This window comes from Cibotium barometz, chromosome 2 (assembly GCF_041138505.1).
Source record: "Cibotium barometz isolate CiBa-2024 chromosome 2, ASM4113850v1, whole genome shotgun sequence".
NCBI lineage: Eukaryota > Viridiplantae > Streptophyta > Polypodiopsida > Cyatheales > Cibotiaceae > Cibotium > Cibotium barometz.
In genome coordinates, this window is record NC_141047.1 from 59,795,513 (window position 1) to 59,813,436 (window position 17,924).

The 17,924-nt window shown below is 46.0% G+C and overlaps 1 protein-coding gene across 4 annotated transcripts in view; it reads right to left on the reverse strand.

Annotated features, from left to right (window-relative positions):
- LOC147641285 (Ribosomal protein S18) overlaps positions 1 to 17,924 on the reverse strand; it is a 63,529-nt gene that overhangs the window by 14,614 nt on the left and 30,991 nt on the right. For all 4 annotated transcript variants that reach the window (XM_086820070.1, XM_086820063.1, XM_086820080.1 and 1 more), the window contains one exon: positions 7,065 to 7,158. In XM_086820070.1, coding sequence (XP_086676196.1) covers positions 7,065 to 7,158 — 94 coding nt within the window. The remainder of the gene's footprint in view (positions 1 to 7,064; positions 7,159 to 17,924) is intronic.

The window sequence follows — 17,924 nt, forward strand, 5'->3', positions numbered from 1 at the left end:
TGCATAAACAAAACAACACACTTCTTGAACACATACCTTTCTTCGACCTCATCTTCTCTACCTACCGACTTGCTCGTTCACGAGGCACGCTCTGGTACCACTGTCAAAACCCCACCGGATCTCCTCGTAGAACGCTCCTGTTACGAGACTCGAAACCTGCAAACAAACAAACAAGGGGGTGCAGGCCTAACTCACCTCCCAACCATGGCAGCCGTGGGCAAACCCACAGTCTTGGCTGTCCCCTCCGAGCCACGAGCTGAGCTAACTAGGTTGACGTACCGACCGACCAACCTCCTCGCGACGTCCCATACCGCCACGAAGCTACCCTCGCGGGCCTTGAGATTGCTGCCGGCCTCGGCTGTGTAAAGCAGGTGCACGTCTGCACTAGATCCAGGCTCCATACCATAGAGCTCTCGCAAATCTTGCGAGACTCTATATGACTAATGACTAACCTTGGCCACCCTTTTATAGGCTCTTGGCCGGTCATCGGGCGTCCACACTTGGACGCCTGCCCGTTAGTCTATCCCTAACTCGGCTCGCCAATCAGCCTGCCTAGCTCCAAGCTTCCCCAAACCTCGAAGCTAGTCTTGCGTGCGTATAGCACACGGTAGATACACACTGTGCACATGACATTCAGGGCTTCCAAGTAGTCCACCAACAACTGGAGGTACTCCTGAAAGAACTCTTCATCCATCCAAACTGCTTCATGGGTTCCGCGGTCTTTAAACTTTGTGTAGAATTGTCGTATTCTTCGACAAGATCCATGCTTCCATCTGTGGAGGAGAATTTTCTCTAGCTCTATGACTTCAGCTTCGTCTATCATATTTGGTTGTTGCTCTTCGGATATATCCTGCAATGCTGGACCTATATATGGCTTCAACCAAGAAACATGAAAGACATTGTGCATAGTCTAACTTTCCGGCAACTTTAACTTTAAAGAGACATCACTTAACTTTTAAATGACTGAAAATGGGCCGAAACTTCGGGATGATAGTTTGGGACAACGCTTGCCCACTTGCTTTAGCCATTGTTTCATGATGCGGAGATATACCCAATCCCCTTCCTTAAAGTTGACATCTCACCTGGATTTGTTGGCTTGCCAGGCATATGCTTCTTGAGCCTTGACAAAGCGCTCCTTAACTGGCTCCATGATTTCCGAGAATGTCTCAGTGGTTTTATTGGCCTCCAGAGATGGTGATACCTGCCTCATCAAAAGAGATGAGAATCGACAACCAAATGATCCCTCATACGATGTCCGGCCAATACTCGATGAGTGAGTATTGTTGAGGATTGCCTGGACCAAAGGAAGATACTGTTCCCATTTCGACTACTGGTCATGGCAGTATGATTTAAGAACGTCAAAGGTCAATCGATTGTAAATTTCTGTTTGGCCATCTGTTTGAGGATGAAATGCACTCAACTGCAACTTAGTCCCAAAATTGTCAAAAAAAGCTCTCCAAAAATGAGACGTAAATTTTGGATCTCTACCGGATGTAATAATCCATGGCAAACCACCAATGGGGTACCAAAACCGAATGAACAAGCGAGCTATGTCCTCAACCATGGCTATCTGCTTTCATGGAATTAACATGCAAAACTTACTGAATCTGTCTACTATTGTCATACACTGTGTTTCTAGATCCAGTTGAGGCAGAAGAGGGCCTAAGAAATCCATACTGATGTTGTGAAAGGATCCCTCAGAAATAGGCAAAGACTAAAGCAACCATGCATGTTTGGTACGACGAACTTTCACTTTTTGACATACCTGGCATGATTGGACATGTTGGTAGACATCCCGTCGCATCTTAGGCCAATAGAATGACCTCTCTAACTTCTCCAAGATACTATTGATACCCCCATGACCCCCAACAAGAGAATCATGGGCATCGTGGAGGACTTGGCGCTTTTCTTTGAGTACACAAAGAAGGTTCCCGAAAAACAACCACCACCCCGTATACTCTCGTAGCTTGGTTCTAAACTGAGGGCCAAATGATATTGAGTCCCGAACTCTTCCGAATCCGGATACTATGCCTTCATACTATCTAAGTCTTTGCCTTGAATTTCAAGCACAGTGGACTCCTGCAATGTTTGAATAGTGCCCTTTCGACTAAGAGCATTGGCAACGGGGTTATTTTTGCCTAGGACATATTCAATCATTCCCCCAAATTGTTTGAATAATTGACTCCACCTCGACTGCCTGTCACTCCATTGGGCACTGGGCATGGATTGCAACCATTTAAGTGCCTGGTGATCTATCTTAACTGTGAAGTCCCTCCCATAAAGGAAGTGCTTCCAATGCTTAAGAGCGGTCATCACCCCCAAGAGCTCTTTGTCATACACCGAATAATTCTTCTCGGCGTTATTCAACTTGCAACTACAATAAGCCGTTGGCCTACCATCCTATTGTAAAACAACTCCAATGGCAAGGTTACTTGCATCGGTAATCACTCAAAAGAATCATCCCATGATGCCAACTTCAAAACTAGTGACATAAGAGGCAACTTTTTTCATTGCCTGGAATGCCTCCAGAGCCTTGCCCATGATGGACACTTTCTGACAACGAGTCTTGACGCCCTTGGGCAAGTCAGTAAGAGGTGCTACAAGGTCAGAACACTTGTCCATGTGGGTGTTGTAGGCCTAACAAAGACCCACAAATGAGCAAATTTCTTGGGCTATAGTGGAAACATCCCAACTGAGAATGGCCTGTACCTTTTCAGGGTCGAGACTAATACCTAAAGAACTGATGATGTATCCCAGGTAATGGATTTCTTGTACTCCAAACTCACTCTTCTTGGCATTGATAAACAGCTCATTGTCCTGCAAGAGTTGCAAAACCTATGCCACATCTCGCTCATACTGCTCTGCAGAAGAAGATGAAGCCGCATTTGCCAATGAGATCCCGAAACACCCAAGACATCATTTTGTTGAACGTCGCCGGTGCATTGGTGAGACCAAAGGGCATCACAACAAATTTGTAGTGGCCACGCTCGGTCCTAAAGGCCATTTTTGGAATATCAGCCTCGAAGATCCGAACCTAATGGTAGCCACTCTTAAGATCTACCTTAGAAAAAATCTTTGCACCATTGAGTCGTTCTAGGATGTACTCTATTCTGGGCATGGGAAATCTGTTCTTCACGCTTAGCGTATTGAGCGTCCTATAATCCACACATAAGCGTGCGAACTTATCCTTCTTTTGGACAAAGAGAATGGGAGCGGCAAAAGGTGAGGAAGATGGTTGGATAAATCCGGACTAGAGTAGTTGGGCTAACTACTGCTCCAGCTCGCTTTCCAATTGTTCATAAAGGCGGTAGGGGAGCTTGCTTGGAGGTTCTGAACCAGGAACTAACTCTATGCGATGGTCCTCGGGTCTACTAGGTGGAAGAGAAGGTGGGAGGTCGTCTCGTAGCATGATGTTGCTGTATTGAGACAAAAAACCAACCATGCACTGCTCCCCTGAGGGTGCTACTTGAACTACATAAGACTAAGAGCAGACATATAACAACGCACACTCTGCTCCTTTTCTGATGGCTCTTTGGGCATGAATGTGGAAAATGAGTGGAATGCCAGGAATGTTCCGATCCTCGCGAATCATGAGAGGCTCAAGAAAGCCTTCAACTATGGTGAAAGTGTCCTGCCTCCAATCAGGAATGGGTGCATACTGTCGAAACCACTCGATCCCGAGGATCATGTCACACCCTAAAAGAGGGGAAACAATGAAATCCCGCTGGAATGTGGCCCGTTGAACCTGAAACTCAAATTGCTGAGCATTATGAGTGATGTGTGTACGTAGACCAAGGGTAAACCCGTCCACATCCAAGTAATAAGGAACCAAGGTACAGCTCATCTTGGTAGCCAACTGCAGAGAGATGGCATCCTCAAAACTGCCCATGTCAAAGAGGACAATAAACTGTTGTCCCTTTGCAGTGTCATAAGCACGGATGAGAGCCTTTGTCTTGCCCTCAGCCTCACCCTCCTGCTTATCATCAAATACCACGGGTGGCGCTGAATTCAAAGAGGGTAAAAGCTGAACGGCATAAGAGATTGATGGCGGAGGTGTGGATGATGATGCTATTGCTGCTACTGTGGAAGTGGATCCCTTAGCAAACTTTTCAGCCTGGAACTTAGTGCAATCTTTCTTCCCATGTCCCACAGTGTGACAAAAGAAACAACAGTTCTCTATCATGTACCGTGTCTATTCATTAGGTTGGAGATAATCTCCAATGATGCCCTCCTTCGCTTTTTCCTAAGAAGTCTTCTTGGCATAGAATCTTTCTTATGGCCCGATTGACCCGAAGAAGTTTTCTTTTGATCCTTTTGATCTTTGTTGTTCGGAGCTCCCTTACCCTGAGTAGATGACTGCTGGGTTGATGACTATTGTTGGGGATTTGGTGTAGATTGTACCTGCTTGGGCTTACCTCCATTCAACATCAGCTCCTGATTCTAAGCAAGGGTCAATGCCCGTGCATAAGTGTGAGGCTCAAATTTCCTCACTAGGTACCTAACGATAGTGTCTAAACCTCGAATAAACTGCTTGAGCTTATCTTCTTCTGATATGCCCAACTGTTGGACCTTGTTTGAATAGGTCAAAATAGGGGAACCACCCAGAGTGAGTTTGTAAAACTCATCCTCAAGATTGGTTATATACTATGGTGGAAGAAAACGAGCTTTGAGATCAACCATGAAGGTGTTCCAATGAAAACGGACTTGGCCTGTGATGGAGTCTGTGTTAAGTTATGACCAATGTTGCCACCAAGTAACAGCTTCCCCAGTGAGGTGGGGGGCTGCCACATGGACTTTATACCTTGTGGATCTGTGATTTTAGCTAATGGAAAATGTGCTTCAAATTGATGAATAAATTGAGTAACTGTAGCATGATCACACTTACCATCATACTTACTAAAATTTGGACAGGTTCGTATGACGGTGGTGATAGGGGTGGTGGAGGACAAGGAATTCAGGGCCTGCTGAGGGAGAGCCGCTAGAATTTGTGCCATTGTTTGCTGATTCTAGATTTGCAAAGCCTCCCAATCGAGTCATTGTTGGAACTCTCGGTCGGGTTTCTCTCTACGGCATTGGTCTTCCTCATATTTGCGTGTGGCTTCCCTAACCCTCTGTTCCTCCGCACGTCTCAATTCTTTTTCTTCATCTGCTTTTCTTTTGCCTTCTTCATCTTTTCTTCTTCGTTCTTCACGTCGGTCTTCATCTTTTCTTCTTTGTTCTTCACATCGGTCTTCATCTTTTCTTCTTTGTTCCTCCATATATATTGTGTCAAATCTGAGATGCCTTCTTTGGGCTTCTCTTTTTCGGTAGCAAGTTGCATCTTCCGAGAATTTATTTGCTCCATCATTATTCTCAGGAGCACTTCGATGCTTGGCGGAAGCGTTTTTTCTGTTTGGAAGCTTCGTGACTCCATCACTTCTGGTTGGCTTTCTTCTTGATGTGTTGTCTCTCCCGACATGGTGGAGGCCAGGGTTTCTTTTCCGGACCCCAGTTTAAACATCTAGCGGATGCTCTCACTTCTTTAGGTAGCCGAGTTGGGTTACCAACCTGATGCTCTGATACCGTACGTTGACTGAGTATCCAGCTGTCCCGAGGCTTTGCTGAAGACTCTCCTTGGCCATTGATGCTAGTCCAGAGAGCTATAGGACTGCACATATGCTGGCTGAATGTGAAGAGTATCTTCCTTCTTAACCTAGAGTGCTTGGATGCTGCAAACTGAATAGGATTTTCTGAGAATACCTGATTGACCTGTATGGGACTGAGGCACTTGCTTAAATATGCCCCCCTATTGCTGGTCGGCTGCCAGAAAAGGCAATCGGCCTGTAGCAATTTTCCCACGACTGCAATAATGCTAGTCAGCTGCTGAATATGACTGGTCAGGTACTGTACCTGCTTGTCGCCTGCTGCTGTAGAGCCCACGACTGGCATCCATGCACAGTTGGCTGCTGTGGGGCTGGTCGGGTACTGGCCAACTAGACCCCAAGCCTCATGGGCTGGCCGACTGCATGGCCAAGGCCACATGGGCTGGCCGACTGAATGGCAAAGGGCCTTGGATGCCCCTTTGCAAGGCTTAGCCCATGTTGGGCTGCCTTGGAGCTTGCCTTAGGGCTGCCCCCCTTCAATGTGCAATGAGACCTAAAATGCTTACATGCAACTACGACTATGGCTGACAACTACATGCTTCTGAATGATGCTTTCTCCAAGTGGGTTAAGAGGACTGACATCTGACTAACCTCTAAAGCTCAGAGACTAACCTACGTAGCTCGTTCCTGACTATCCATAGACTGAGGGCTCACAATGGGGTCACGGCAAACCTAAAAAAGGTTCTACTTCTCTACAAATGCTGCACTGATGATCAGGCCAATGTGTCACTGTGTACCCCAATGGAAGGTGCACATGACAATCATCAACATGTAATAGGATGGAAACAAGAATACCTCCTAGACAAGCTCCTCCGCCTCCGCCTCCGTCTCCTGTCTCTGTCAATGAAGTCTAATATCTCATCTATGTAGAGTCCAAAGAGGATCAGAGATAGTGGGCGTCCTTGTTTCGCTCCGATAGTGGTAGAGAGCTCCTCAAAGAGACCTCTTGGGCATCTCACCCTGCCAATAACTGACTCATATAAGGCAATGATAGCCCAAATCATGTCAGACGGGACCCTGAGACCAGCCCGAGGCACCGTATCAAAAGCTTTGCAAGAGTCCACAAAGCAGCAGTATAATCGGTGGCCATTTGCCTTGGCCTCCTCGATGATAACGCGAAGCGAGAATATGTGATCCAAAGTGGAGAAGGTCCTCTCAAATTCTACTTGCTTGGTGCCCTGCACAACTCAATGATGTGATTGATTGATAGAAGTGATGTTTACTCACCAAGTACAATGCTTCTTGTAGGTTGCCACACATCAACCTTTGAAGTTTGTATTGCTGTTTATTATTCTCTTTCTTCTTTTATTTGCAAGAACAATGTTTAACCTTGAAACTTGCAGTAAGTTCTATAATGCACATTTTTACTGCAATCAAACTAAACCTTCACACCTCCAAACTACAAAGCCAAGAAAATAGTACCTTCACAAATAAGACTTGAACCAGTAACACCATTCTTAAACATTCTGGTTCTCTGTTGAACGTTCACGTGTGGCAATAATCCAAGTGTGGTTCCCTATAAAAACAAGAAAACAATGTGAGCTAAACTTAATGTGAGACCAATGTAACCTAAGCAAAGATGTAACTGGAAAACATCAATGCCACTATTGTCTACACATTTATGATCAAGATAGGTTTGTTTATGATCAAGATAGGTTTGGATTTCCCATTGATAAATGGGGGAGAATTGCATCTAATTATTAATATCATATTGCAACCATGGGTATCACTTCATATTACATTTGGAGCACATAAAGTGTATCACATTAGCATGCCATACTTGAATTTGATGTAGGCAATGTTAGAGCCTCAACCGTATGTTGCAATATGGTACATCATCTAACTAAGACAATTTTAAAATACCTAGCCTGAGTGGTAATGCCTTGGCTCGCCAGCGTGTAAGTCCAAGATTTGAACCCTAGCACCTGAACAAGATTAGTCTCCCAAAAAAACAAGGGAAGAGATCACCATAAGCCTACCTTCTTGTTATGGAAGATAAGAAGTGGGTGGTTAATCAAGCGTAATATATATTTAATACCATTACTGATTATGTTAAAACCATAAAGTATGTTTTACTTAACAATCTATGTAGCAACATCAAATATATAACATGATTTATTGTCGTAACTAATATGATACAATATTGCAAGGATGAAGTTTGTATAGTAATTGTTTACGTATATAATATGTAACCTATCACATATATAATTTTGTAAGGTAATTGTTCACATAAATAATATGGCCATTAAACTTAATATTAAGTTTGTTGTAAGTTTTATTTTTTCGCAGTAAAGAGATCCTTCTATTAGCTACCGAACAAAACAACCATAATGGCTAAGTACAAACTCAAGTCCAAAAGGGGAGCGAGAATCAAGACAATTGAAGTTATTGTAAGTTTATTATTGCAAATGTTGTATTAGTATCATTGTTTATGACATTTTGAATGATTACATTATCATTGTTGTATTAGTATCATTGTTTATGACATTTTAAATAATTCCATTATAATTATAGATATTATCTTTTTATATATTATGAATTTTTTATTTATATGTATGTTTAATTAAGTGTAAGATTACCCTAGGAATGTGTGTATGAGCACGTGCGCGAGAGAAAAGAGCAAAGGGTCTATGAGATCAAAAGTGTTACAATGTGTCTATGAAGTGACAAAATCATGGAAGAAACATACTAAAGACCCAACTACAGCTGAAAAGAACCCAAAAAAAAAACATCGTGTAAGTGCCAATGGTGGTATAATACTACATTGATACAACGTGAGGTACAGCATGCAATAGGTTGGGCGTCAGTATTGGGTCCCAATTACCCACTCAAGGGCCTCCCTCCCCCTGAAGCAAGAGTATTTGCTTAAGTTTCTTTGGAGAACTTTGTACAATGAGTATGAAAGATGATTGGGGACTACCCAATGCAAGGACGACGTAGACCAAATGCAGGCTGAACCATATGTTGTCCGAGCTCCCTTGATTTGCTCTTCGATGACCACCAGAACTGAGGGATGAACATATGCTAACTGAATGCTGAAGAAGCTCTTCACAGAGCCCTTGAGACTTAGCACAATAAAGTGTTGCTTTGCTGAATGTATGCACAAGGCCAAAGGCTCTAGGCACACATCACTGCTATCACTGCTTGGGACTGCTTGGGACTGCTTGTAGACTGATTTGATGAGAATGATTTATGCTGTGGCTGAAGCGCTCGCTTTTATATGGACTTGTGCTGCTGGTCGGTTATCTTTCATGCTGTCGGCCTGTTTTGTGGACAATAAAACGCTATTTTGCAAGCATTAAATGTTGCACATAACATCAATAATCCCCTTTTTATGCTGGCCAGTTGGATCATTTGTAACTCTTTGGCCCTCCGAGCTCTTTTCACATGATGGAACTCATGCCCAGACACAGGTTGATGAACACATGGGAACAGGGTTCATAAAGGTGGCATAGGAAAAAAACACCAGTCTTGGTCAAAAAGCAAGAAAAAGCAAAAAGTCAAACTATGTTGAACGCAAGCCAAGGGCACCATAGGAAAGAGGAAAGTCAAACTATGTTGACCGCAAGCCAAGGGCACATTGGAAAGAGGACATTGAGCTGCTTTTCCACTACAGAGCCAAAAAACAAGGCCCTAAAGCTAGAAAAGCATAAATCAAGAACTTTGGGCCATATTTGATTATTATTAAAATAATAAAAGGAGAAAAGGCAAAAACAATGTTTAGCAAAAAGCAAGGACCCCCCTTCAAGTATAAAAGAAGCTTGTATCCTCTTGATGAGATAAAACAACTTGGTGAGATCAACTTTGTGGATCAACTCTTTGAAGACCAACCTTGTGGATCATCTTCATTAAAACTCTAGCCGCCTCATCTCCACCGAATTGTTGCCACTGTGCAACGCTAACAGCTCCTCCACTGCTCTACAGGGCCCTGATCCGCCACTGCCCTGCCAGGTGACCCCCGCCCTAATCCGTGGTTGCGCTGCCTCGACTACGCCGCCTTGCAAAGCGCCGCTTGCTACCCCTGAGCATTGCGCCACCTGCTACCTCTGAGCGCCGCCGCCTATGCCTCTTACAATGCCCATCTTCTCCGCAGCGCCACCGCCTGTAGCACCTTCACCGCCTCTGATGCGCCTACGCCGCCCAATAAGAGCTGCCTTGCACCGCTTGTGCCGCCTCCATCTGTTGCTAAGTCAGCACCGTCAGCAAAGCAGCCCCGATTGCTCAGCCAATGTCACCGGCAAAGCAGCCTCACTTGTGGAGAGTTTGTTTGACCACCGCCTTGTGAAAGTCGCCCCCGGCTCCTAAAATCCTAGCAAAAGGATCTGCCATTCAGGCCTCATATCTTCCACCCTGGTGTTTACTGTTTCAAGATTATTTTTCAAGATTGGGTATTAAGGTTCCCTTGGATATCTCTGAGGTTCAGAATTGATTCAGACTTTGGACATTGGTATTAGCCCGCTGTGAGACTCTTGTGGGTCATCCTCATGGTGTGCTCGACATCAAAGATCTTGTGCCTCGACACCGACTTCAACCCGACCTCGTCATCGACATTATTTGTTTGATATTGTATTCATTTGTTGTACGGGTCCTAGCTTGGAAAAGCCTGTGGATTGCTTTTAAGATAAATTCCTAAAAGGGGGCGGGGCTTGTTCCCTGCTCATTGTGGTATACTTAGTAAAATCCCTATACCCCTCTCTCTCCTCTTTCTCTCTCTATCTATATCTCTTGGACAAGTGGTTGAATCTGTCATTGCACGCTCTGTTGGGCTTACGGTGGTATCAAAGCAAGGATTTCTCTTGAAGAAATCTTTCTTGGGGTAACAGAGCCATTTCAAGAGCAGAGGGAGAACAAGGACCTCAAGAAGGGAACAACTATGAGACCAACACAGAACTTGTAGAAGGGAACCGAGGCCGTCAATCTCTCTCTCATGAAACCGTGGCCATGACATCAGCAGAATACGGTGGTATCAAAGCAAGGATTTCTCTTGAAGAAATCTTTCTTGGGGTAACAGAGCCATTTCAAGAGCAAAGGGAGAACGGCCTCCAAAAGGAAACAACTATGAGGCCAACATAAAACTTTTAGAAGGGAACCGAGGCCATCAATCTATCTCTCATGAGACCGTGGCCATGACATCGGCAAAATACCGTGACTTTCAAAAGTTTAGACAATTTCTCCAAGATGAAGAGTTCCTAGCTTGGAGTGCCAAGAAGGAACAAGATTAGAGAGGAGCTCAGATGTTTGAAGACTTTATCAAAGACCAAGCCACTGAGGCCGAAGGAGTGGAAGCCGCCAAAGCCTATCCACCACGAGCCAAAGGGGTTACCATTGGAGAGGGATCCAAAGCTACCCGATCCGTTACCCATGGAGGACATAGAGAAGTTACCCGTAGACCCGCTCCATCAGATGCAGCTTCCTCAGTTCTGGCAAGTGAGAAGAAGGCAAAGGAGCCTTAAACCGGTAAAGTGAACTTCAAGCTGGGAGAGAAAAGCGTCAAGTTCAAAACCTTTTATGGAAAGCGAGACACCCAGAAAGCCTTATCTTTCATCAAAGAGTTTGATGTCGCCTTTTGAGGTGAGGACTTCTCCGGAAAGTCCAAACTCTGCATGGTTTGTCTGCATTTAAAAGATGCTGCCTTGAATTGGTGGCTAAAAGTAGTACAAGATGGGACCGAGCCTACATCATGGACCGAATTCAAAACCATGTCCAACAAGAAGCTCCTTTCCCCAAACTTCAAGGCAGATGTGCAAAAGGAATGGGATGAGGTAAACCAAAAGGCCGGCAAGAGTGTATCAACAAACCTTAATAATTTTTCAGCCGTCTCATTGAAATTTACTTCTTATAACCCCATCCCATCACTGATGAAAATGCGTAAGTTTGTCAATGGATTGCAACCAAAGCTTATGCAAGTAGTTTACATGGCGGGACCTAAAACTTTGGAAGAAGCACAAGACAAAGCCTTGCAAGCTAAAGCCCTAAAATGCCTTCGATGGTGGGCAAATCAAAGAACGAGAATCGAGATCCATCCCAAAAGAAGAGGTTCAAAGGAGGATCTCAAGCAAGGAATGAGCCACAAGAAAAGAAGAACAAGAATGAGGATAAACCTCCACTTTACCGAAAGAAGCTATTCCGCAAGAAACTTGGAGATTTTGTCAAAGAGGGTAAATGTTTCCAATGTGGAAAGGAAAATATAGTTGCAAAATGTCCTGATAGACCAAATCAAGAAGCCAAACCGCCCCAAAATAATGCATTGCCAAAGGAACTCCAACATCACGATGATACACCACCAAAGACAAGGCAACTTTTCAAAGCTTGGGACAAAGTGGCAAACCAACCCGTACTTATCCATTTCGATAGTGGTGCTAGCCACCACTACATTCATCCCCGAGTGGTTGAAGCCATGAACCTCCCTCCAAGTAGGTTTGGAACTCCTACTCTAAGTGTCGCCTTTGAGGGAATGTTAGCCAAGGTGACTCCTATTTTGGGAAAGCTTCGCTTACAGATTGGAGACTGTGTGGACCATGGGAACTTTGTTGTTGGCAAAGTTGGACATTGTGATTTAATTTTGGGTATGCCCTAGCATTAGAAGATAGACCCGGCCATTGATTAGGCTGGAAACAAGATAAGGTTTTCTTTTAAGGGCAAGAATGTAACTTTTGATGTAGGAGTTGAGGGGAATTCTATACCACTCACCTTGCATACCGGACTGCATACCACCATACATATTCCCCTGCATACCAGGCTGAAAATGTGCTCCAAAAGGCCCTGGCATACCCATGCCTCCCTGAGGATAACCCCCAATCATAGATTGGAACACCGAGCCACCACCAAAATAACCTGGATGCATAGTCTGCTGAGGAATAGATGGCTGTCCAAAGAAGGAACTCTGAGAGTTAGCACCATAAGCATGCTGCAAGTTCGGAAACTGTCCAAAAGATGGATCCTGTGGGATGGCACCACTATGACCCTGAGGAAGGTTCTTAGAACGCACCTTCTTCTTCTTCTTTTCGGGCTCTGTACGGGATCTCATAAATTCAGCAAACTTCTCACTTTGAGTGAGCTGCATAAATACATCCATAACACTAGCCAAACGATCTTTAAACCGAGCATCATCATCCTCTTTACCAAGCACATCTTCTGGCTGTGTTACATCCTCATAAGGCTCAGCATCTGTAGCCTGTTCTCTTGCAAAAATATCCTCAGATACATTCCTCTCAGGAGAAGTCTCTTGTTCTTCCTCTTCATGATAAAAGTACTCATCCTCTGTATCAGACATGCTTGCTGAATTTTTCAGCGGTGACTTTCCTCGAGGCAACCACGAGCTCACCCCCTTAAGAAAGTTGATGATTGGTCCCGGGGACGGAACCTTGAAACCGGGCTCTGGTATAAACCAAAGTGCGGTGGACTAGCAGTCACCCTTCCACTTATAGTCTAGATATGAAAACCAATTTGATTGGAGCTAGAGTGCCCCAAATCTAAAAATAAATCAACACCTGTTGGCCCAAAGTTTGGCGCCCCTTGCGGTATTTCTTTATTCAATTTCAAAAATATGAAAGGCTGAGTACAACAAAATCAGCCAAGAGAATACACTTGTATGTCCAATCTGACAGCCCACAATACCTCTTAGCACAGAGGATTCACACACACAGATCTGTGTCTCAGAGCAACACTCCGTGCCTCCCTCTGATCAGCCAAGACCTTTTAGCACGGCAACCATGAGCATACATCTAGCATATCTCATGCACATGATTCAACATCTCAACACAAACATACATTCACTGTTCAATCTCTATCTCCACCCTTTTCAATCTGCCATACCCCTCCTCTCACAAGGGGCCAGATAGCTCAAATCTGCAACAAACATAAGGCAATGGAAAGAGAGATAGATGAACAAATTCAGAGCTTACCAAAATCAGCTCGTGGATCTGCACCGGAGGAAGTAATTCTACCAGTCTGTACTTGCACACTTGTTTCAACAACTTTGCTTCACACGTGTGGGTGTACCTGTCTGTACCTTCCTCTCTGCATCCACTTCCGTGCTGTAACTGACTGTTCAGACCATAAAAGCTGCACTATGCCAGTCCCTACAGGCTCTGCACACCTATCTGAATCTGTCTGTACAGAACTGTACGGGCAGTTCTGCTGTCGCCTGAGGGTACTGGTGCGCCTGCTCCTGCTGTACCCGACTGTACCTGCTGTACAGTTCTGTACCTGCAGTAAAGCCACCTGACAGCAGTCGTAAGATTGTACCTGCTGTATGGCTTCTGTCAGAACCCACAGCTCCTGTACCTGCAGTTGTGCAACGCCGCCTGTACCCACAAAAGAATCTACAACAGAGAAGACAGTCGTACTGTACTTCTCATACAGGGCTATACGGACTGCACACGTGGACTGTACGGCTGGTTTGCACAGAAAAACAGCAGCAAAAACAATATTCAACAGTCCCCACGATGCTTCTCCTCTCCTCCACGCCTAGACTTGCACGATGGCCCAAAAGCTAGAGAGAGAGTGAAGAGAGAGAGGCATGCACTCCAAAAGTGGAGTTGCCCCCTCCCCATACTTGTCCTAGGGCCCCAACTTTAATAATTATTAAAGTTCCCTAGGGGCCACTAAGGCCTAGGGGCAACCACACATATAACATTAAAATTTTAATGTTCTAGTTCCCCCCTTCATACCTGGAGATGTCCACACATCATTAACTCTGTCCGGGCACCCCAAATGTGAATCATTTAATATTGACTCAGCAACCACCGTGCCCACACTTGTGCTGTTTCATTTTCACAGAGCCATGACACCTATAATAGGGGGGACTGGGGCTTCCTCAAAGGGTCGATGTATAGATGGGATTTCCAGGAAGTGGGTTCGAGGTGTTTCTAGGCTCTATTCGGCTTCCCACAGCCAAGTTCTCATTCAAGAGGTAAGAGGTGACACGTTCCCGCCCTTTCGCTCGGTTTGGCATGTCACATGCATCCCGCACTTGGATACCACGTAGACATATCTGTAGAGAAGGTGCAGGACCTAGGGTGGAAAACTAGTCCCATGTGAGCCCAGTCCGAGACGAGTCAGCCAAGGTTCCATTCCAGTCGTTCGAGGTCAGGTGTGCATTGTCCTGCACATGCGTCCAAGGTCAGGTGTGCATTGTCTTGCACATGAAACAGTGCCACTCCGCGCTGTGAGTCTCCCTCTGGAATGATGTCGGTGGTTCTGTGTATCTGGTATGATACTAGATGCCAAATCATTGTGTAGACAGTTAGGATTTGCATATAGGAAAGGGGCCAGCCCATAGGGCTACCCCAAGGATAGATATGGGCATGGGGGAGGTGTAGAACCACCCCCATAGGGGCCAGGAAGGCCTTGGCTGTGCCCACCAGCCATGGGATGGCCATGGAAGGGCTGTAGGACAGCCCTAGGGCTCCTGGACATGCAGCCGACCGGGTACACAGCCCTAGAGGACTAGGCCAGGTGTGGGGCAGCCCACACAGGCTGCCCAGAACCAGAAACAGAGGCGCCTGATGGCCAACAACCCATTTAGGTGATGCGCAAGTTTTCTAGCATTTAATGCTGATTCTGGTCGTGGAGTATTTTCAGTCAGCCGACTGGTGTTATTCCAGCCAACTAGCATCTTAGAGGGGTATAAATACCCATTGCATATTTCAGTTCCATTCATCTCATAATTCACCAAGTGCCGAAGCTGATCAAAGGGCCAGGACAGCCAAGGACAGGCTAAAGCAGAAGGGGTGAAGGATTGAAGGTCAAGGGCAGAGATCTATCTCAGCCAAGAAGGTTCAGGTTCAGTCTTTTATTTCAGTTTTGCATCATTCTAATCAAAGCAAATACACCATTTGTGGTGGGGACCCTATAGAAGGTATTTGGGACCCAATACACTGTGTCCTCTTCTCCCTCTCTCTCTCTCTCTCTCTCTCTCTCTATTTTTCTGCACATCTACATTCAGTTTTGTGCGTTAATTTCATCACGACAAGTGTGCTGTTTTTCTGAGCATTGAAGTTACCAATCTCCCCCAAAGCTTCCACATGTTACATGGCAGGGCTGCCCACTGGCTTTTTTTCTCTTCCTGTTTGTTGCCGAGGCCATGAGTAGTTTTCTCTCCGCACAGGAGACAAGGCTACAAGGTCTGCATCTCCCCTTTCGCTCATTGGACCAACTGCTTGACTCATAGAGTTTGCAGATGACACAACGACATACTTGTCCAAGGATGACAAGAATCTATAGAGATTCGTTGATGTGATTGAGATCTTCTGTTGTGCATCCGCCGCACATATCAATTGGCACAAGTCATGTGGGTTTTGGGTTGGCTCATTGCCCGCCCAACTTGGAGGTCAGTTGAGGCTTTTCAATGGATCCCGAGCAGCACTCCTGTTCACTATCTAAGATGCCAGGTTGGTATCAATATCTCCCTGAAGCAGCAGCTGGCCCCCCTTCTTCTGAGCATTCAAAAGAAGTTGCTATATTGGAGTTCAACCAGGCTTTCCCTAGCTGGCCGGGTCATGGTGGCTGGAGACATCTATATCATGGCAGTGCTGGGTGAACTTCAGTAGGTCTAGCCGTGGCACTTTTTACCCTCCATAAGAGGGGTTTTTTCCCTCGTGCACTCTAGGTGTGAACCCACCCTTATTTCATCATAAGGTTCTTCTTATATTGTACTTTTCACACTTACAACATTGCTTTGTGTGCCTCTCCTTGTACTCTCACGACTGTACTGCTTTGTGTGCGTGTGGATTTCTATGCTTGGCTGCAGCATCTCTCCAACAGTGCAAACCAGGTTCTGCTTGCCACATTGGTACGTCACCTCTTGCTAGGCCTTTCCAGGGCTTGCATTGGTCACGTTCAACAATTGATTCGCAATTTTCTTAAGATTGGTAGCGATAGGAGGCCCGCGGCCAAGGTGGCCTAGAGAGTACCTCAACACAAGGGGGCATGGGCATCATCGACCCCTCTATCTAGAGCCAAGCCCTTTTGAGCAAGTTGATAGTTTGTGGACTTCTTCTAAGAGGCAGACTTTCTACTAGCCCGGATCTATGTCCGCACCCTAGTTTTGGGAGGTCCCCAGCCCTAGAGTACGAGATGGATTTTCATGAAGATGCAAGCTTGTGGCTTAAGCCCAGCATTTAAGGACAGATGTGCAGCCAGCCTCCTGCGAGGTTGGGATCACCTTAGGCCAGCCCTTCAATAGTCCGCTCCAATTTTATCAAAGAAGCACCTCCATCAGCCCTTGATATGTTCTTGTTCTCTAAGTTAAGTACTTAAGTAGTAATTAGTACACAATATGAGGGATTAACAACATAATCCTCACAGTGGTATCAGAGCAAAATTTTTCCTACCCGTGGGTTGTGAAGCCCTCACCCTCTCCGCGGCACTCCCTCGTCCACCCCTCTTCTCGGTGTTGTATGGAAGCAGCGGAGCGATGGTGGACTTGGCATAAAGCTTTGCCCATGGTGATGTAAAATAAAAAAATTTTCCTCCCCCCGTGGGTTATGCAGGCCACTTAGCCTCTTCACTCAACGTTCTCCCCCCTCGACAACCCACAAATGTGTTGGAGCGATGGCGGACTTGGCGTAAAACCTCCCTCACGGTGGTGGTAGTCGTTCGCTGCATGGCAAGAACTCCCCCCTCTCTGCTGAATATGGAGCACCCCCCCCCCTGCGCTGCAGGCCGTGAGCCCCTCGCTTGCTTCATGCAGCTGCCGGCCCTGAGCCCCTCGCTGCCGAATAGCGACCGCCATCCACCTCTTCGCTTACTCGCTGGCGGCGCCTTTTCGAAGTGGCGCACCTTTTGTTTCCTCCGGGCGGCTACACGATCCAGGCCCGTCACCTTTACACCATCAAAAAAAAATATATTAATACATAACATTGACACGTGGGTCTTCAATCTTCAAAAAAAAAACGGGCATGCGCTAGTGTGAACCGACATCCCTGTCCGTTGGCGATTCGGCTACAACCACCTCCCCCGGGCTGTCAGGATGTCGCCATCTTCACGTTCGCCCCCCTCTCCCCGGGGATTCGGCGACCATCTTCCTCCCGGCGGTCAGTGAGTTTTCCCGGCTCTGCCCACGCTACACCGTCTGTGCGCCCTCGCCATCTACGTGCATGCTTCATGGACAACTTTCCAGAGGAGCCCGACATGCACATCTCCTACCTAAGTTACATCGACGAGATCCCCGAGGCTCTTCTTCCCGAACACAGCCCTCCTCGTGCCCTCCCTCCGGAACCGGTGCCACTTTCCGCCAATGCTGGGTGGATTCCAAGTCTCTCGGACTCTCCTATCCCA